At 21.8% G+C, this 22,903-nt stretch overlaps 6 protein-coding genes across 6 annotated transcripts; 1 reads left to right on the top strand and 5 right to left on the bottom strand.

The window, feature by feature from the left end:
* Positions 1 to 482: 482 nt before the first annotated feature.
* SRAE_0000046900 (Hypothetical protein) lies at positions 483 to 716 on the top strand (the record flags this gene model as incomplete). Its single annotated transcript, XM_024646362.1, has 1 exon — positions 483 to 716. One exon carries the CDS (start codon positions 483 to 485, stop codon positions 714 to 716), a length of 234 nt encoding a protein of 77 aa, XP_024500552.1.
* Positions 717 to 810: 94 nt separating this feature from the next.
* On the bottom strand, positions 811 to 1,536 carry SRAE_0000047000 (Hypothetical protein; the record flags this gene model as incomplete). Its single annotated transcript, XM_024646365.1, has 2 exons — positions 811 to 1,311; positions 1,435 to 1,536. The coding sequence occupies 2 exons, from the start codon at positions 1,534 to 1,536 to the stop codon at positions 811 to 813; spliced, it is 603 nt and encodes a 200-aa protein (XP_024500553.1).
* Positions 1,537 to 2,143: 607 nt separating this feature from the next.
* Positions 2,144 to 2,347, bottom strand: SRAE_0000047100 (Hypothetical protein; the record flags this gene model as incomplete). The annotated part of the gene is made up of 1 exon (XM_024646366.1): positions 2,144 to 2,347. One exon carries the CDS (start codon positions 2,345 to 2,347, stop codon positions 2,144 to 2,146), a length of 204 nt encoding a protein of 67 aa, XP_024500554.1.
* A 13-nt stretch (positions 2,348 to 2,360) lies between these two features.
* On the bottom strand, positions 2,361 to 3,185 carry SRAE_0000047200 (Zinc finger, CCHC-type domain-containing protein; the record flags this gene model as incomplete). Its single annotated transcript, XM_024646367.1, has 1 exon — positions 2,361 to 3,185. One exon carries the CDS (start codon positions 3,183 to 3,185, stop codon positions 2,361 to 2,363), a length of 825 nt encoding a protein of 274 aa, XP_024500555.1.
* Positions 3,186 to 6,713: 3,528 nt separating this feature from the next.
* On the bottom strand, positions 6,714 to 10,671 carry SRAE_0000047300 (LP14331p; the record flags this gene model as incomplete). The annotated part of the gene is made up of 3 exons (XM_024646368.1): positions 6,714 to 9,580; positions 9,622 to 10,589; positions 10,637 to 10,671. The coding sequence occupies 3 exons, from the start codon at positions 10,669 to 10,671 to the stop codon at positions 6,714 to 6,716; spliced, it is 3,870 nt and encodes a 1,289-aa protein (XP_024500556.1).
* An 8,390-nt stretch (positions 10,672 to 19,061) lies between these two features.
* Positions 19,062 to 20,244, bottom strand: SRAE_0000047400 (Astacin-like metalloendopeptidase; the record flags this gene model as incomplete). Its single annotated transcript, XM_024646369.1, has 2 exons — positions 19,062 to 20,147; positions 20,185 to 20,244. 2 exons carry the CDS (start codon positions 20,242 to 20,244, stop codon positions 19,062 to 19,064), a joined length of 1,146 nt encoding a protein of 381 aa, XP_024500557.1.
* Positions 20,245 to 22,903: the final 2,659 nt, after the last annotated feature.

Below are 22,903 nucleotides of genomic sequence, written 5' to 3' on the forward strand. Positions count from 1 at the left end.
TATATTAAGAGTGAGCAGAGCTGAACTGGTACTTGAGCAGACCAACTTCCCGGACAACAAAACTGACTTGTCTTCTATTTCTTCTCCTTTTTATACTCTCTGAATCCGCCTACATAATGCCGTCTACTGACTAGCATTACTCCTCCATCCCCAATTTGAAAATGGTCCTCCATTTTCTCCATAGTTCCATGTTTCCTCTTATCCTTTTCTAATCTTTGATCATCCAATCTTTGTACACCTATACATGCTTTTCCCGTTGGTTTTACTCCTTAGATGATCTATCTTTACACAGTTAAATTTCCTTACTCCTGTGTCCATCTTTTCTCTTTGCACGCTGTAATTTTTTTTCATCATAATATATAAGTAGCCATTACACACTTTTTTTCATAAAACAAAATTCTAATTTTATTTCACTACTTCAATCAACTATAAGTTGTACTGCTAAATTTGGTTATGATGACCCTCGTCATATCTGTAGCACCATGTGCCAAGTTCCTGCTACCTTTGGATTATCCAACATTTTAGAGAACCTCATAATTATGGTACTCTCTATTCTTTTCTCTCACTTTTATCAATATCTTCTTTACTGCTGGAGAAATCGAAGAACTTCAACTGCTCAACCTACCCAACCTGCAACTCCAATTATTACAGAACCATTCATGGATAATCACTCTTCCTTGGAACTCCCAGAGTATCGTGATATACGTTTGGTATAGTCATTAATTCTTTTTTTTATTTATTCTTATTTAATCCATTTTTATTACCTAATAAATTTTTAATTATAATAAAGATTTATTTCTTTTATCTTCATTATTGTGGGCTACATTTCAGTTGCCTCACGTGTGCTAATATCTTATCTCTTGATTTGATTTCTCTGCCTCTCGCAGTGATTAGCACTAATTCACAGGCTCCAGTAACTTCATCTATCTTCTTTATTATATAAGGTCCTTTAAACCTTTCCTGAAGTTTTCTACTGTTCCCTACTGTGTCCAACACTTTCTTATACACCATCATTCCTTCCTTGAATTGATGTTCTTTATTACTATTCTCTCCTTTTCCCATCATTATCTTTCTGGTATTAGCCACCACCCTATCATATTCTTCCTGATATTCTTGCTCATCCAGATATACTGGATAATGCAAAATCTCAATTCCTTTGTGGTATGGAAATAGTACCAATTTGTTTGGTGCGATCCTCGTTGTTGAGTGCTTCTGACCATTATAAGCTCCAGCTACCATTGGTATATATAAATCCCAACTCTGAGATGCTTGATAGCACGCAATGGTTTCGTTAATTACTCTATTAAATCTCTCAACTTCCCCATTTGAGTTATGGTTATAACTATTGGAATATCTTATTTTTATTCCTCATTCTTCCATTGCTTTCATAATAGTTACTGCACTAAAATAAGATGCATTATCACATCTAATTACCTCAGGAATACCGAATATAGCGAATACTCTAGCATTAAGAGCTTCCATTATATTTTCACCTACAACCTTCTCTAATGGCTCCACTACCACAAATTTACTCATGTCGTCCACTACGACTAATAAATAAGATTTTCTTGAGTCTTATCTCGTGCTTTATATTTCCATTGTACCTTCCTACATCGTGCTTGTATTCATAGAATACGTCCCTGTATTCCCATATCAAATTCTCCACCTCCATGGGGATTTGATTCAATTTTAAGAATTCATCCCTCTCCAGGGGTTTTTCTCTTACCTTCTCCGGAAGTTTACTCTCCCAGAATACGTCCCTGTATTCCCATATCAAATTCTCCACCTCCATAGGAATTTGATTCAATTATAAGAATTCATCCCTCTCCAGGGGTTTTTCTCTTACCTTCTCCGGAAGTTTACTCTCCCAGAATACGTCCCTGTATTCCCATATCAAATTCTCCACCTCCATAGGAATTTGATTCAATTATAAGAATTCATCCCTCTCCAAGGGTTTTTCTCTTATCTTTTTCGGTAGTTTACTCTCTCAGAATACGTCCCTGTATTCCTATATCAAATTCTCACCTCCATGGGAATTTGATTCAATTTTAAGAATTCATCCCTCTCCAGGGTTTTTTTTTTTTTTTTTTCCATGCTACCCTTCCGGTATTCATGCCATCTTCTTGGACCATTCCATTTCTTTCTACTGGTCCCCAACCTCGTTCACAACCATCATGGATTCTGGTTGTTCTCTTCTTCTCTCTCCAGGCCCCTCAACTACTACTATTTCCTTTTCTGTATCTCTTCTGCGTTCAGTACTTACTTCCAACTCCAATGTAGTACTCCTAGTAGTGGTCCTCATCATTTCTTCTCTCTCTGCAGGTCTCTCAGCTACCACTACCTCCATTATACTATCCTTTCTATTCTCGGTAATTGTTCTTGAAACAATATTTAGCTAAGTGTTTTGCTTTTCCACAAATAGCACATGTGACCACAACGTTTCTACATTCACTTGCTCTGTGGCCTTTCTTATCGCAATTATAACATGCTGCATTCTTTGTTGACTTTTTCCCATTCTGATTATTTGGTGCTCCTTCTACCACAGCAGCTACTTTTCCTCCATAGACTCCTCTGTGCTTTATCATTGCCTCTACAGTATGGGCTTGTTCTACTATGTTCTTCAGGTAATGTTGGCTTACTGGAACCAACGGAATTTTCTCCACTATAGAGGGCAGAAGCCCATTCATAAAATTACCATATAACTTCTGTCTTAATGCCTTGTTTCCCCAATCGTTTGTTCCTTCCCCAGGTTCTTCCTGAGTAAGGACTTTTAATTCTAATCCAGGCATGCAAGCATACATTGCTTCATAAAATCGTTTCGTGTACTCCGATACTGGCTCACCAACCTTTTGCTTAATAGTCTCCTGTTCAGTGGTTGTTATATGTTTCTGGGCTGTTTTGATGATTGTTTCTCTAGTCAAATTGACTACATGTTTGTAACTTGCATATTTGTAAGTTTCACAAATTTCCTCAAAAGTTCTCCCAAAAATGTTTCCTTTTGGTTTTGCCAATATTGTTTTGAAAATGTTTCGTATTTCTTCATTATAAGCTTCTCTTTCTTCCTCACTTAGCATTTCTCTGTCGAGAACTTTGGCTGACATCCGTATACATTCGTCGAATGAACGGATTGACGGTTCCATTCCTGGGTTGCTTAACGGGTATTCAGCTAAGCTTTGTAACCCCATAGGTTGGTTGATTGTCTTCAATAAATTTTTGAGATTGTTATCCATTGTTAGTCTTTGTAGGTTAATAGAATAAACTTGATAAACTTATTTGATTTATCCTCTTCTTTATAATTGACAGTCTTGACCTCTTAAATTTACCTTCTGCCCTTGTTGACCTTTCTGTTGACCTACTTTTTCTTTCATTTATCATCCATCTGCTTTAGTAAATTATTGCCATTATTCTCCCTTCTGTCTCAAATCTCGGTGGAACCTCCTAATGGTTCCCATGGTTTTCATCTCTATTGAGAGATGATGCAGCGGTTTTAGTCTTTAGAAGGGAGATAAATAAAACAGAAAGATTGATATAAATATTTATTAATATAATAACAACAGAAAAATATTAAGAATAAATATATTAAGAGTGAGCAGAGCTGAACTGGTACTTGAGCAGACCAACTTCCCGGACAACAAAACTGACTTGTCTTCTATTTCTTCTCCTTTTTATACTCTCTGAATCCGCCTACATAATGCCGTCTACTGACTGGCATTACTAATGTTTCATAATATATATAGTAGTTTAAATTGACTAGAAACTTTTATTATCATAAAAATTTCTGCTTTTATTAACAGAAATTAATTTCTTTTAAATTTCTTTTTTTATTTTCACATTTTCATACTAGAATAGGTAGGTGGTTTTATTTTTGATAATAATTGTATACAAGTTATTACTAATTGTCTTTCTGTTTTAATTTTTTAATTATTCATAGTTATACTTCTGATTAAATATAATTTTTTTGCTTAGACTGGCATTATATATCTAAAATTCTTTTTTCATAACATTAAAAACCATTTTTTTAATTTAATTTTAAAATATTTTAAAAAAATTCCAAATATCACTTATAAAAATGACATCTTATTTTTAATAAATTAGACTTTTATACACCTTATTAGATACTTTTAAACAAACAAATTTTTAAAACATTACATGTAGGCTATAAATTAAAAAAAAAACACATGTAAATATAATATAACAATATTAGTTTGCATTTATTTTGCATTTGTTTCTAAAATTTTTTAACATATGCAGTACAAACTAATAATAGTTTTGCATCATAAATAATTTTATAATAATATCATATAAATTAAAATATTACTTTTGCGCAAAGTATACCTTCATAATTTAATTAAGATTGAGTAAAATTATTTATATTGTATATTATTATAAAAAATAATAATGGTAATTATAAATGCAAAAGTCAAATATAAACTGTACTGAATATTTTCTTGAAAATTATATAATAAACATGTAAATAAAAAATAAAAGAATTATATAATATTGTAAGAAGACAAAATAATATTGTAATATAAATAAATTTATATTAGTTTTATTCTTTGCATGAAAAAGAAACATTAAAATTACTTTAGTATTTAATAATATTTATAAAAAAGATTACTTTGGAGAATATATAAGATATGAAAATTTTATGAATTTATCATTATTTCTACTATCATATTACATTCATATCTATAAATTAATTGTTATGCCAATTTTACTAACTTATAAAATTTTGGAAATTTACAAAAGACTCTATCAACCCTTTATTAAATTATTACTAATATACTTGTACTCTAAAAAAATATTAAATTATTGAAAGAGTAAATTAGTTTATAATAATATGTCAAAAAATATATTAGATAATGTTAATTCTTTTTTATTATATATAAATTTTTTTGTAATTAAATTTAATTAAATAGAATAAAATTTTAAATATACATTAGTGTTTGTTAGTAGCGATAAATTTAGTTCATATACCTCCACTAACACAAATTTTTATTTTTGTTATAATATTTATAAAATAAAAAATTATTTATTTGCTTTTAGTAATAAATTGTTGTTACATATTTTTTGGTGATGCTTAAAGATAAAATTACTCATGTTATAATTATACAACATTTAAATTTTAAAATTTAATAAAGATAAAAATGGATATACCAAAAAAACAAAATTTTTCGCTATCAAGATTTTTAGTGAAAGTTAAAATAGTATAAATTTTTAAATTACAAATAAATTTTATAAAATTTATACATATATAAATATATTTTAACAACTTTTACATATTAAAATTTTACAAAAGACTTTAAAAAATACCAAGAATGGAACAAATTAATATAAATATACTTTTATCCTATTTGTTTCAAAGTATGAAATTATATAATTTTACTTTTAATTCTAACATTTTTTCTTTCAATGTTTATATTAAAAATACATTAATAAATATAAATAAAAATATTACTAAGTAAATTAGAACAAATAAATAGTAATCATGATTTTTTTAGAATCCATAGTATTGTCATGATAATGATTTTTTACTCAAATAATGCTTTATGTTACTTTATTTTGTAACATATTTCGTATTAACATCAATCTAAACTATTTATTTTAAACAATTCTGACATTTATTAAAAACAAAACAATAAATATATTTAATTATAATTTAAATTCTTTAAATCTTATTATTTTTTTTTTGAAGCTGAGATAATAATTTTTATTCTAATTTAATAATAATAAAACTCTGAAATTATATAAACATCTAATGATTACAATTTTAATATTATATTTGGATCTCTTTTAGAGTTACTGACGTACTGAAATAAAAAACTTAAATAAACAAAGTGTTTGAAAAGTTTTAAACAATTTAATTAGATATATAGTAAATGCAACATTTGATAATTGATAAAAAGTTTTAAAAAAGTTTTGATAAAAATTTTTTATTATATTTAAATTAAAAAAAAAATTTTTTTGTATAAGTAACAAAATTATCATATAAAAAATTTAATAGTAAATTATAAAATAAAATTGAAAAAAATAATAATAATTTTTTTTAATAAAATTTTATACGCCAGTAACTCTAAAATTATGCCAATTTAAAGTACAATTGTAATCTAAGTTAAAACTTTGTAAAAAATCTCATTAAAGATTTAAAAAAAAACATTTTTATATTGTATGCTTTGTTTGATAAAGTAGTTATTTATCATAAACGGTGTTACAAATTTTGTGAAAGTATAAGTGAGTATGTAGGAATGTTTTTTTTATATAATTTGATGCATCAAAAATTATTATCCATTGACATTATTAATAATAATTTATTATAGAAAAACTAATCTATTTTCTTCTTATTTTTAATGCTTATAATGGTTTCATGACATTACATTTGTATGATTAAATTTTTTATATGTGTTAAAAAATATTCAGACAACTAAAGTTATATATTAAATTTGAAAACAAAATAAAGTGAAAATAATATAGTAATTATTTAGCTATATTTTAAATACAAAAATTTTATTTTTTTGTATCTTGCAATATATATAATAATTAAGCTCATTTACCTAATTTTTTAACAAATTTTAATTTAAAAAAAATAATTAATTTTAAACAATTTAGAAAAATATGATTTAAAAAAATAAAATATTTATTTAATTTAATTCTCTACGACATTTTATTAAATATATTTTTAAAGGAACTAAATGATAAGTACCAAAGTAACATATTTACTTATTGATATTTTGACGCTCAGTAAGATCATAGTATATACCACGTTTTTTAATTAGTTCTTGATGTGTTCCTTTTTCAACAACTATACCATTGTTAACTACAGCTATACAGTCACAATTTTGAACTGTTGTCAATCTATGAGCAACAATAACAACAGTTCTATTTTCACATGCTTTATCTAATGCTTCTTGAACAATTTTTTCACTTTCTGTATCTAATGCACTAGTAGCTTCATCTAATAAAAGAATTTTTGGATTTCTAATTAATGCCCTTGCAATAGCTATTCTTTGTTTTTGACCACCAGAAAGTTTACTTAAACCTTTCGAACCACAATTTGTATCTAATCCATCAGGAAGACTTTCAATAAATTCATGTATGTTACTTTCTTTAATAACTTTATTTATTTCTTCATCAGTAATTTCTTTATCTTCTAATCCATAAAGAATATTTTCTCTTATAGAACAATCAAAAAGTATTGGTTCTTGTGATACTAATGCTATTTGACTTCTAATATTTTGAATGTTTGTTTCTCTAATATCAACACCATCAATTAAAACATTTCCATCTAAAACATCATAAAATCTTTCTAAAAGTCCTATACAAGTTGACTTTCCACAACCTGAAGGTCCAACAAGTGCTAATGATTTTCCTTTTTCTATTGAAATATCAAGACCTTTTAAAACACGAACAGATGATCTTTGAGGATATGAAAAATAAATTTTTTTTAAATTAATATTTCCTTCAACATCTATTTTTTTACCACTATCAGTTAATGATTCAATTGAAGGTTTTTCATTTAACATTTTAAAAACAATTCCAGATGCTAATCTTGCTTTAACATATTCTGGAAAATAAGCTGAAGCAAATCCAATTGATTGAGCAGTAAAACCAAAAGCAAATATACATTTCATTACATTAAGTGGTTCAATATCATTATTTAAAATTAACCATAAACCAAATCTGAATGCAGCAGCATTTACAAAAATAACTATAGAACTAGATGCTCCATAAATCATTGCTTGTAGTAAAGCCTTTTTTTTTGCTGTTTTATGAGGATATTCTAAATATTCTGAAAACTTTGAATATAGTTTTTTTTCTAATGTAAGAGCTTGAACTGTTCTTATATTTTCAATAGCTTCCATAGCAACTTTTCCAGCTTCTTCATTACCTTCATTATCTTGATTCATTCTTCCACTTACATATTTAAAATGAAATCCTTGAGTAATTCCAGCTAATGGAAATATAGCAACTAATAATAATGCTAATTGCCATCCAAAATAAAATGCAATTCCAATACCTGAACCAAAACTAACAATTGCACTAAAAACTTGACCTAATCTATAATCTAAAGCATTTTTTATATTTGGTACATCTGTTGCTAATCTTGTTGTTAATCGTCCTGTAGAATGTATATCATCATCAAAATATCCTATTTCTCGACCAATTATATTTTTAAATAATAATGATCTAAGTCTAGCAGTTAAGTTTTCTGATGACAAACCAAAAAAAAATGCAGAAACACTAAGTGTTACTCCTTGAAATATACCTAGAGCCAAAAACATCATAGCATAAATATGTCCTTCTTTTCTCATTTCTTCCCGATCTGTCAATGAAAATACTTTCATAATTTGAGAAAATACTTGACTAAAAATTGGCATAATAACTCCTTGAATTGCTGATAATAATAAACCAATAAAAAGAAATTTCCATTCAGGTTTTGCAAATTTAAGTATTTCAATTAAATCAGATTTTCCAGCACCTTCAGCTTCAAGTTCTTGTTGTAAACGTTTTAATTCAGATTTATCATCAGGTTTATTATCTTTATCAACATCTTTTTTTGTAAATAAAGAAGGATCACCTAAATCTTTAACATCTTTTTTTAGTGATAATATACTTCCTGATCTACTTCTAGTAGATGAACTACTGATATATCTTTCTCGTCTCAATTTATCTTCAACTGATTCATTTGGATTGATATCAGTAAATGATTGAGCATTAACAAGTTCATAGTATAAACCTTTTTTTTCAAGTAATTCATCATGTTTTCCTTTTTCACAAATTTCACCATCTTTCATGACAAGAATTAAGTCAGAATTTCTTACTGTAGATAGTCTATGAGCAATAGCAATTGTTGTACGATTAAGTGATGCTTTTTCTAATGCTTTTTGTACAATAGCTTCACTTTCTGAATCTAATGCACTTGTTGCTTCATCTAAAAGTAATATTTTTGGATCTCTAACTAATGCTCTAGCAATAGCTATTCTTTGTCTTTGACCACCTGAAAATTGTGATCCACCTTCACCACAAAGTGTTTTTAAACCTTGTGGTAATGATTTAATAAAATTTTCAGCATTTGCATTTCTACAAGCATGCATTATTTGTTCTTCTGTTACATTAGGATTTCCATATCTTATATTATCTTCAATTGAACAATTAAAAAGAATAGGTTCTTGAGAAACAACACCTATAATATTTCTTAAATACTTAATATTAAGATCTTCAATATTATATCCATCAATTTTAATTGATCCTCCTAATTGTTGATAATATCTAAGTAATAATTGAACTGTTGTACTTTTACCACATCCTGATGATCCTACTAAAGCAATTTTTTGTCCAGCTTCAGCTTTAAATGAAATACCTTTTAAAACTTGAATTTCAGGTCTTGATGGATAATTAAATACTACTTTTTCCATTTCAACAATACCATTTATTTTAGATGGTTTTAAACCTTCTTCTGAATAACAATCAATTTCTGGTTCTCTATCAATAATTTCAAATAAAGATGATGCACAACCTAATGCTGTACCTAAAACAGCAAATTGTGGACCAGCTTGACCAAGAGCCATTGAACCCATCATAACTTTAAAAAAATATATTAAAATTAAATTATTATAAAATTACCAGAAAAAAATACAGTAAAAACAACATTTGATTCAACTTTTCCATCATATATAAAATCTGTACCAACCCAAAATGCTAAACAATATGAAGCAAATATTATAAGAAATGTTAATCCAAGTCCACCACCTACAACAGCACCTTTTTTTATTCCATCTTTCATAGCATTTAAAAGTGCTAATTCATATCTTTTACATTCTCTTTGTTGTCCATTAAATGCTGTAACAGTTCTTATACTTGATAAACTTTCTTCAGCAATTGTACCAGCAATAGCATATTTTTCAGCTTCTCTTTTTGCTGCTGTAGCCATAAGTTTAGCAAGGAAAAAACCACATATAACCATAAATGGAGATAAAGCCATCATAATTAATGTTAATCTCCAATCATAAGTAAAAGCTATAATATATCCACCAAAAAATTGTGCTACAAATTGAACTAATAATCCCATTTTATCACCTGTGCCCTCTTTTACACGTTCAAGATTATCAAACATTTTTGTATTTAATGATCCAGATGAATTTTTATCGTACCATGCTATATTTTGTCTCATTGTTGCATATAAAAATTTTTTTTTTATAATATGATTAACATTTTCACAAGATATCTGAAAACATAAAACTTGTATAAATGCAGCTATAAACATAGCAAATCCAAGATATACATAATCATAACATTTTGCCATTATATCGTCTCGAAATTGACACCATGTATAATTAAAAACTATATTATGATATACTACATTATGGCAATTATTTAAATCAGTTGAAACATTTAAAGATTGAAGTGTCATAGAATTAATGAAAGCTGATGATATATCTCCAATTATTATTGACATAAATGGAAAACCACATCCTGTTACAATTGCTACACAACAACCAATAAATAATAATAATAAATCAAACTTTGAAGCATATCTATAAAGTTTTTTTAAAGAAACTTTTTTAACTTCAGGTTCTTTATTTTTGTCATTTCTAAAATATATTAAAAAATATTTTTATTATTATTATTAATAACTTACTCATTTTCAGATTGAGAACCTTGACGATTTCCCATATTATTATAAATGAATTATACTAAAAATGATATAATGAATGAATACTTTTAATTTTATACTAATGAAATTGATAATACAAAAAGTATATTAGTTTTTAAAAAAGAAATGATAATAGCAAAGTACATTATGTAATGTTATTTGATAAGAATATAATAAATATAATGAATTGATGTTATCAGTAAAATCAATTTTTTTCACAAAATATGAAACTTATTTGATTATATTAAGTGATTTTAAGGATTAATATTGTGATAATGTGTTTTATGAGAATAAATAATGATAAATAAAGAAAGCGGAAACATAAAGAAAGTGAAAGTCAACAACTTTTTATTAATAAAAAAAATGATTAAAAAAGTTTTTAAATAAATATGTCATTTTGTTTATTAAAATAAGATTTAAAAAAAAAAAATTGAAATTTATATATATTAAAACGATATAGAAATTTATAATGAATGATAGTTATATATTGTTTAAATTAAAAATTTCTAAATAATATGACTATGCTAACTTTTTTATATAGCGTTAATTCTTATTCTTAAACCGCCTATGTCATATAGTTTAGTAAAAATATTAGTTTTCCCTCTTTTTTTATCCACTATATTGAAATATTTCAAAATCATGCATTTTATTTTCTTTTTTTATTTATATGTTTTTATAAAAACATTAAATTAATCTTTTTATTACGTTGGAGAAAAAAATTATTTCACTATTAAGACGTTTAATTTTTTTTTGATATGATACTGATAATTTCGAGATAAAGAATTATTAATATTTACATATTTGCTATTTTAAAATTTTAAAATAAATAGGATTATTATAAAAAAAATTATTATTTAAAAGTTTTATATGTCTTAAAATCATCTTTAAGAAGTTTGTATGAATAGAAAATTTTACTCAATTGAAACAAAAAAAAATTTTTCTCATTTCTCATCTTGAAAAAACAAATTAAAATTATAAAGTATATTATAAAAAGAATTTTTTATTTACTAATAAAAACTATTTTAAATTGTTTATTTTAAATATAAATTTTATTTACTAATATATTTATAACAAGAAAATTCAATTATATTTATGTTAATATTGGTATAATAAATTTTTATATGTAATATAAAAGTGTTTAAATTTTTTTTCGCAATCAAATATTAATACTTTTATAATTTTGACATAAGAATAGAATAACATATAATGTACGGTTTATGAATGTATCATAGTTTTGTTGTATCTAAATTTTATAAATTTTGAGTAAAAATTTAATTATAAAACTTAATTTCTCTCATCATTAAAAATATATATTTATTACATTTAAAGTTTATTTAAATAAACTTAAATTAAGCACTTTTTAATTATGATTATTATATACCATTATTTGTTTGTTTATAATAAATGTTTCATTATTTTATTGTAAAAAAAACAGTACAATTTTTAAATATTTTTTATGAACAAAAAATGGTTTAGAAGTACTAAATCTTTACAAAATGATGACATATAGGTTAAAAATTGATATATTTTTTAATCAACTATGAATGTTAGTGTGGTCCTGGAATATCAAATATTCCTATTGATATGATAAATGAATGTTGTATGTTACATGATAAATGTTATGATAATACTGTTGAAAATGGCCAATATTTTCTTGCAATATTTACTTGCATAGTATATTATGATTTCGAATGTGATAAACAAAGTACAAAATGTAATTGTACTTTTTTTTAAATATCTGCATTATATTTTTAGCAACATTGATTGGATGTAGTAAGAAAATATGCAATTGCCATATAAATTTTATTTATTCTTTGTCTAAATACAAATTGACAAATATTTTACGAGCATTTGAACATTAAAATATTTTATATAGTTTATGATTATATTTTTTTTATTAACATATATTTTAATGATATATAAATATATATTTTTACATAATAAAATGTGTTATCATATTTTATAAATTAGATAGTAGTAATTAGCGTTTAAAAAAAATATTATAAATATATCTATATAAATTATTTTTTTTAATAATTCATTATAACTTAAATAAAATATAATATAATTTTATTAATTAAACTTTAAATGATAAATATTAAAATATTATAGTTATATTTTATTATTCATTCACCTTTAAAACATTTATTTTTAACAATGATAAACAAAAAAGTTAGAATGAATTTGTATACTTAAAAGATTTGAACTTTTTTACAACATTATGTATAATTATAATTTTTTAATATTTAAAGAAGTTAACTTTTTGATTAGTTAAATTAAATATTGAGTAAAAATATTTAGTAAAATTTCAAAAATATGTTGAAGAATAATGTAAACAAATAATATCTTATTTATCAGCGTCGCAAAAAAAAAATAAAACAAATAGTACTTAAAATTTTGTAATTAGTAAATATATTTATTTTATATCAATTTAGAATAAATTGTTCACTATAAATTATAATATTTTATATCTTCTATTTAATATCTTTAATTAATAAAATTTTTGATATATTTCTAATTTAGTAAAGAAGGAAAATGTTTAGTATAGTAATATAAAATTTATAAATTATATAAAAAAAATTTTATAATACATAAATATTTTAGTTTAACAAGTAATTTATTTTAAACAAAATACTTTCATTTTTTAAATTAATTTATGATTGAATTATTTTTAAAAACATTATATATTTAAAACATAATTGATTTCAATAAAAAAATTGATAAACATAAATTAAACTTTAAAAAATTTGATTTTTTTAGAAAAAAAAAATTATTCTATTAATTATTATTAAAAAATTTTATATTATATGACACTTTTATTTTTTAAATCATACAAAAATTGTTATATGTAATTTTTTAAAAAAGTATTATTATTTTAAATGATGTAACCAAAATAATTATAATATGAGTTTTTCATACATATATACTTGTTTTTTTTTTATAAATTTTTTGTTTTTACTTGTAAAAAAATATTTTAAAAAATATGTTTGATTAGCTTTTCTATAATTTGTAAAAAGAATTGTATTAAATAAATCAAAAATGTAATATGAAAGTAAAGCACAATCATAGTTTATAAGTGTTAACGTTAAAATTAGTACTGTATAATTTTTTATATATAAAAAGTTTTATAAATAAAAGTTCTAATGATAAACATTGTTATAGAGTATAAACTTATATATATTTTAAATCATATTTACATTTTCTTCAAGAACAATTTATCAATAATCATTAAAAAATTTATCTTATTTATAAGTTAAATTAATATAAAATATAAATATTTTTATACAAATTTCTATATTTAATTACATTTTTTAATAATATATCCTATTATATAATAATTTGTCAAATTTAAAGAATGTCATAATAATGATATAAAAACATTTTAAGTAGTAAGATATTTACCTATTGTCATTTTTTTCAACTTGAAACATAAAATAAATTTTCTTAATTTGTTATCTTTATTTCGTATATTAAATTAAAAAGATATGTTGGTACATTACTTTATCAAAAATTAGAAAATTTTTTTTTATTTGATTTATTAATTAATATTTTATCGTGATACTTAAACTTTATAACACGGTTAATTTACAATCAAAAATACAAATTAAAAATGATATAGAAGTTATAAAGTGACTCTTAGTAGAAATATATCATTTAAAGTATATGAAAATTTATACTTAATATAATTTATATAATAAAAAATTTTCTAACATATACATAAAGAAATATTTTGAAATAATATAATTAAAAGATAACAAATTGTTATAATCAATAGATAAGTGTTTCATAAAATAAAAAGTAATCACAATTTTCAAACTATGTTGATATAAAATGAATATGCTGATAAATTGTTCAAAACTTTCATAAAATTTCTTTGGCATTAATAGATATTAATTGTTATATTAAAAATTTATAATTATTTATTAAACGTTAAATTAAATTTTTTATAATGATTTATAAAAAAAATGTATTATTAAAATAGATATCACTTTTAATATTTTTTTTTAAAATCATATAAAATAATGCTTGCTGAAAATAAATTATTAATTTTATTAAAATATAATTACTAATAAAATAATGAATAAATTATTTATCAGAGTTTCTATATCTTTTTAATTACTCTTGAACTTCAAAACAAATAATAAAAAGGTTTAAAATTTATCAATTTAAAATAAATATTATTAAAAAAAATGTAAACATTTTTAGTTATTTTTAAAAGAAATATATTTATAAATAAAATTAGAAGAGATTATTAAAAAATACTGTGGATTCATAAATATAAAACAAAAAGCTCTGCCTTAAATGATAATTTTTTAAGTTTTGTTATTTGCTTACTTTTTTTCTCTTAATAAAAAAAAGAAAATTGAATTGATAATCAATTTAAACTATAGTTTTTTCATAATAAACGAGTGTTGCGTTTTGGTGCAAATTTTTAACAAAAATATATTATTATTTGTTTTTTTTTTTTTACTTTGTGTTGTATCATCAAGTAAAACTTTTAATATTTGATGAATTCATATATTATATAATTTAACTAAATATTAAAACAAATTGATAAAATATAAATTTGCCATAGCTATAAATAATTATTTCCTTTAAAAATAAAGTTTTAATAACTGCTGAATTTTACTTCTAAAATTACAAAATTTAAATATATTTATTAAATTTAAAAAATGAGATTATTAAATGTTAAATATAATACATTTTAAAATACTAAAATTATTACTACAATAAAAATATTGATAAAAGTTATATTTTATTGTTATGGAAAGAAAAAAATGTAAAAAAGTGTTTTAATAATTAAAAAAGTTATTTTATGTTATATATTGTTATTATATACAGATAAAAATAACATTTATCATCATTAAAAAAGAATGAAGAGTTAATGTCACTTACTTCTAAAGAAATAGCCTGGGAACAAAAAAATAAGTATAAAAAAATATTGTAAAGTCCTTTTTATTAATTTTAAAATTTATATTGTAAGCTTACATAAAGATTTTTATAATTAATAATTAATTTATAATTTAATAAAATTAGATTTTGAAATTACAGTAAAATTTGTATTAAATTAATTGAGTACAATTTTTACAATTAAATATATATTAGTAGTATTACTTAAAATTTAAACGATGTTTTCATGCTGAAAATAAATTCTATTTAGTTTCATTTTTTTTTATATATATTTAATATTTAAGTTGTATTATGCAATTGAAACTTAGTTTTACTTAAATGTTGTGTCAAATTGTAATATTTTACCTTACCAAAAATAAGAAGTAAATATTTTAAAAATAAAGTAATGTAATATAAATCATATTAAAGATTCATTTATTTTCTTTGTTTTTATAGTTAACAATTGATAAATATTTAAACCTTATAAGTTATTATTTTGTTAAAATGATTATTTTATTGTCTTTTTAATGAACATAATTTATGAAATATATCCAATCATTTTTAAGCATTTTTTTTTTACTTTAATTTACTAATGTATTAATAATTTTCATAGTCCTAAAGATTAATTACAATTAAAGTAAAACTCATAATGATTTTACACATTCTAAATATTTTTATAGTATTCTTCAATTTTTTATTTAGTTAAAATAAGTTGCAATTTATTAATATTAAATTGTAATGAAATACATAAATTTCAGTTGTAACGTCTGATTGTACTTTACTTAAATAGTTGTTAGTTAATTGTTTAAAAAATAATTTTAATAAAAGAAAATATTTTTGTATGCAAAATCATCTTTGGATATATCAGGATTACTGGCTAACGTTATATTATTTTTTGCTGTATTAAATTCAGAAAACATTCATTAGTTGATTGCCAATTAAAAATATTTTTCTTATAGTAAAAAATTTTTTGATATTATTCAGTTTTAGTGGATTAATTTTAAAAACGATAAAAATTAGCAAGAAAAAGAATAATTCAAAAAAGATATTTTATTAGTGAATTTTACAATTGATAACGAGATCATGACAATAAAATTTAAAAAAAATTTCATTTTTCTATAAAAATATTTTAACTTTTTTACACATTAATTTTTGTTGTATTCTGTTGAAATCTGTATTAGAATGCAACCAAATTTGTCTTTTACTGAAGACATTAAAATAGTAGGAAAAATTAGATAAAGGCACTTTTATTTAATGATATATGCTTTTTACAATAAATTGAAATATATTTTTAATTAAAACAATTAAATTTGTTTATTTTAAACTAATCTAAATCAAACTAAATGGTAAAGAATTTAAATAGATCAAAAAATTTTTTTTACTTAATACTTATATATTGCAATTATTATGTTAATTGTTTATGAAGTAAATTTTTTGTCAGTTTTATGATCTATTAAGGGTTGTTAAACATAGAAAATTTTCTAGTTATAACTTTTTTAAAATAATTTTTAACTATTTTAAAGTTTTTTTAATTTACTATGAAAATATATTTTTATTTTTGGGTATTTTTCAAGACTAATACTGATTTTTTAAGCAAAATAAAACAAATTTTTCAAAATATATTTTATTTCTTAAAACTAATAAGTTTCAAATTTTAGTATTACTAAAAAATGCTACCTTAAAGATATATATTTGTATTACATTAAAAATATGAAAGTCATACTTATCATTTAGTTTTTTTAATTTAGACAAATAAAACATTAAATTTATAAAAGTTTTTAAGATGTTTTACATTTTTAATAAACTCTTCAAATATAAAAAAAATAACTGATCAAAAGATTTAATAGTTAAATAAGATATTAAAAGTAGAAAAGAGGAACATGATAATAATGCTAGAAAATTTACTTATAAATTTTTTAAATTATCATTATTTAAAAATATAAAATTTTTTTAGGTTAAAAATCAAAATATAGCTAAAATAGGTAACAAAGTTATTACGCAACGAAAATAAAATTTTTTGTTATAATGAAAATAATATTGGTATCATTGATTAGAATTATATTACAGATGTTTTTCTGTGGTATATTAGAAAATGTGAAGTTTAATTTAAAATAAAACAGTTTAAAAAAATATTTTATGGAGTAACTTTATAATTTAAAAAAAAACTGTTACAATCATATTTTTTAAAAAATTATTGTGCTAAAATTTACTATTAAAACTGATTTTTATACCTCTATTTAAATACAAATAAACAATAAAAATATTAATATTAACACAACTTTCTTTTTGAATGCAAAATAATTAATAAATTAGTTGAACAAAATTAGTTAAATTTGTTAAAGACCGCAAATAATATATAAAATTAATATTCGACGCGAAAAAAAATCTTTTTATTAAAATTTAAATAATGAATATATTGATGAAAAGCATTTATGAATGAAAGCTTGGTTATCATTACTGTTTTAAAAAATTTATTTAAACATAAGTAAACAGATACTAATTATTGAAAAATCTAATATTTTTTTAAAAATTCTTTAAATATTATAATCACTATTTATTGATTTTCATAAGTTTAGCTAAACATAATGAAAATTTTGTCATTCATTTTTTTAATATAGAATAAAATAAGCGCTTATACTTCATTATCAATGTTTCAATTGTAACTCAATATTAATATTCATTATTTACAAGTAAATAATATATCAAATGAAATATAATATTTTATTTTAGTATCAGTTACTTATAATGTTTTTAAAAAATTTATTATATTGGTTTATAAAAACTTAATTTCATGTAAATTTTTCAAGTTGGTAATATAATTAAGCTATATTATTTAATTTTTTCTGTTTTGTTTTATACCTTTGGTAATTAATGAAAATAAAAATTCTTTATTTCTTAAGATATATTTTGATCCTATCAGTTAGCTTTGTAATCAAATTTAATTTATAAATATGATTGAGAATCTGATGATATTTAAGTTAACATTATTGTATTTTCACATTATTTTCTACCTAAATTATGATATTTGTATTACTAATTTTTTTTAATTCTAGAAGTGTTATTAGAATAAGACTCATAAGGTATCTATGTTAATATCTATATAATTTATTAATTCTCTTGTATTTATTAAAAAGTAAAAAAAGTGTAAGTATAGTAATTCTGTAATAATATGTAATACAATACTTCTAATTTAAGTAGTGGTGTTTTACTATTATAATTACATGTAAAAGTTTTTTTTAATTTAAATGAAAAATTATTTAAAAACTGTATTAGAGTTTATTTTGGACTTAGTGGAATACGGAACATTTTTCAAAGTTATCCACTAACATATTAATAATTTTGATATTTTTAAAAATCATTAAATAGTATAATTTATTATATAAATATTTTTGTAATTTAGTTGTAAAAAATTCAAATGTTTTTTTGAATTTGATTATCTTAATAATATGCTGAATGATAAGCATATTCATAAGATGAATTTATGTGTTTTTAAAAAAATTGTTTCAACATGAGAGATATTTTAAATTTGAACATAACTTACTTCCAAAATTAAATGAAATGGAAAATCATTTGTTATGATTGAAATTAAATTTTGTTTTGATATTAAACGTAATTCTTTACCATTAGGACAAAATAAATATCCACTAATAGACAAATCATTTTGAGTTTTAACTTCAATGCTATTTTCTTCAGTACAATGTGATGTAAGTTGAGCATTTGTAGTTGAAAATTTTAATCTTAAACTAATTTTTTTTCTTGAATCTGCTTGTAAAAAGAATGAACATTTTCGTGCTATAAAAAGATTTCTTGTTACTACATTTTCTGCTACAAAATACATGTTTTCTTGTGTACATAACATGCTATTAGGTAATGGAATCTGACATTGATTACCAATAAGAAATGGTAAACATTTACATCTAGTAGGATTTCTTGGATCTTGATAACCACCATATAAACAAAATGGATGTGGAATATATGGATAATGACAATATTTTTTATTTAAAAGTTTAGCATCACAAAAAGTAAGATATTTTGATTTACCCATTTGTAACTCCATTAATTTATCTCTAGCTCGCATAACACTATTACGACTTTTTGCATATTCATTTATTGAAAAATGCATAATTGATCTGTAATCATATGGTAAACCGTATATATTTGTCATTCTTTCAAATCTTAAATCAAAGTATTTTAAATAATTTGACATTATTTGTCTTCTTGAAATTGTTATATATTTATTTCTATCAATTCTATTATGTTCATAATCAACACCTAATGCACGCATTGTTTCTCGAATAATTTTTCCAGCATCTCTTACATATATTGATACAAATATTTTATGAGGAATTTCATTTCTTTTTCCTAAATTTGTTTCAAAAAATTTTCCAGGTATATAAGCAAACAAAGATTGTCTATAATCTATTACTCGTTTAAATCTTAAACATGTTTCTTTTGCGATTCTATTAAGTGCCACTTTAACATCAGTATATTCTAACATAGGATCAACATAAAAAAAAATTTCTTTCTCTTTCCAAATAAATGATGGATCATTTAAAATTCCTCTTTTTTGTCGTTGACTCTCATTATTACTGATGGTTGATTTATTCTATATAAATTATATTATCTAATTTTATTAAACTTACAGTTCCTGTAACAATATTAAAAATTTTAAAAAAAATAATTATTAAAGGAAAAGTTATCATACTGTTTACTCGAAAAAATGATTTATTTAATTTATAATAAAAATATATTTTAGAATTTACTTTAATAAAACAAAATTTAAAAGTTGCGGGTATTTATTCATATTTAATTTAAATATAAAATTATAATGTAGAAAAAATATTTTATATATTAAATTATTTTGTTTACTATAGTAATATTTTAATGATAATAAAAAAATTATTTTAATAAAAATTAATAAATTGTACAAACAAAGAATAGCATTGATTATAATAAATGTATGATTGTTATTAGATTTCAAAAAATATTAAAAAAATTTATTCTTATGATAAAGATAAATTATTGTTGATTAATTTGAAAAACTATTTACAAATGAAAATTAATAATTAAAATTTATATTTTTAATAAATTATTTAAAAAAATTAAAATATATTTTTTTAAATATTAATTAATAAAAAGTAAATTTTTATAATTACTTTTTTAAATAGATTCAAACTTTTTATATTTGATTTAAAATTATTCATCTTAAACAAAAGAAATATTAATTATTTTAAAAATAAACATTATATTTTATTTTAATTTACATAATTGTAATTTTTTATGAAAATTCTGAGCAAACTTTATTGATCAATTTCATTATATATTTGACCAAGTAAAATTTAATATATTGATAGTGTTTGTTAGTATTCAGAAATTTATTAGAAAAACACAATCATAATCACTTACATATATTATAAAAAATTAAGTATTAATATATTTTAAAATGTAGAACAAAATGAATAATAAATTGATGTTGTTTTTCTTAACGTAATTTTTACCACTTGAAACAATTAAACTAATCTTTTATTATTTATTCATGAGATATATTAGGTTGTCCCATTTTAAATGTAGTTTTTTTTTGTTAAATTTTTAAATGCGTGTAGCTTAGTGGAATATTAATATTTTTTCTTCTAAAAACAGTCATTAGATTCACCACATTGTTTTCTAATGGATATCTAGCTTTTCAAGCGTTTAGAATAAAAACTTGAAAAACTAGAAGCGATAGAAGCTTCAAGGGCAGATTCTAAGGTTCTATCGTTTTTGAAGAATTTCTTCTTTAAGAATGATTCAAATTTTTAAAAAAATGAGGGTATGTGAGATTAAGGTTGAGGGTATATTTTGGGTAAAAGATAAATTTTTATATTTCAAATCCTTCAGTTTTTAAAGCATTGTTTCCAAAATCTATGAGTGAGAATTTTTTGTAAAAATCAATTAGCTGTTTTTTTTTACTAAAAAGATTTTCCCTAGAGCTATTTTTATTAAAACTTTTTTAATTGTGCACAATTGGATTCAGTATTCATAGTTTCAACAAGTTTTACTAGGTTTCATAAATCTCCAGTGCACAAATTTTTTTAAAAAACTACCAAAATACTACCATATTCTTTCTTTGGGATTTATTGTAGTTTTTAAGGCATAATTTTTATGAAACTATTATGAAAAGTGTATACTATTGCTGCTTAGAATCCAATTCTTATCATAGGTTATGTTTCATTTAAAAAATGAGTCATTTTTACCCTCAAAAGTTGAAAAAAAATACAGACATCAATACGATGAATTGTTTGCTTTATGTTCAACTCTGGCAATATCCTTTGATCTTTCTTTTTTGAGTATTTATTTAACTACAAATGGTTAGAAACTCTAGATTTTGAAAATCCTTCAGCTCTAGATGTCCTTCTGACCATTTGCAAAAAATAGGCTTTAAAATCGTGTTTCAAGACGCTTGTATAAAAGAATGAAATTTTTCTTTACGCTGCGCATTCTCAAGCTTCTTATTTCCCACTCTGAATCTTTTAAAAAATTTTTTTTCAATAGAAGCATTGAAAAGATTTACCTCAAAAATATTATCAAAGATTTTTTCTATTTTTGCTTCATTTGTCTTATTTTTGACTTCAAAAAGGTAAATGTTGGAAAATCGACGCTTAGAAGGCATTGCAAAAAATTAAAATAAAAAATAATTAAACTTTCTATTTTGGCATAATTTTTATGTCATTATGTATAGGAGATTCATATGAATCTAGTAAATGTTTTAAAATTTTTTAAACATAGCTAGTTATTAATTAAAACTAGCTGCAAGCGTCGTGCATTAAAAAAACTGCATTTCATATGAGACAACCTAATATTTTAAAAAAGACAATATGAAAAATAATTTTATTAAATATAGATGAAATAATGATAAAATTATACATATTATACTAATGTCGAAAAAAGATTTCAAAATATATATAAAACATTTAATAAATTTAACAATATTTTATTGTATTCGTCGTTAAAATTAATGTTTATAAAAAGTTATTACAATAAAATTAGAAAACAAAATGTGTTAATTAAACTACTTTGTGGTTACTTACATTAAAAATAAATAAATATAAAAGATTTATATTTAATAATATTAGAATGCTACAAGCAGGTATATATCCATACAACCCTAATTCTACAACAAAAAAATCAAGAAATAGATAAAATTTAAAGAAAAAAACCATTTTCATTTTTTTTAATATGCGAAAAAAACATAGTTAAGCAAGACAAATGAAAACATAAGTAAAAATTTAAAATATTTACATAATCATTTTTGGCATTTATAAGTATGTACATTTTAATTTTATTGTTATTATTATGTTAAATTTGTTAAATAATAATTTTTTA

Source organism: Strongyloides ratti, scaffold srae_scaffold0000003 (assembly GCF_001040885.1).
Source record: "Strongyloides ratti genome assembly S_ratti_ED321, scaffold srae_scaffold0000003".
Lineage (NCBI taxonomy): Eukaryota > Metazoa > Nematoda > Chromadorea > Rhabditida > Strongyloididae > Strongyloides > Strongyloides ratti.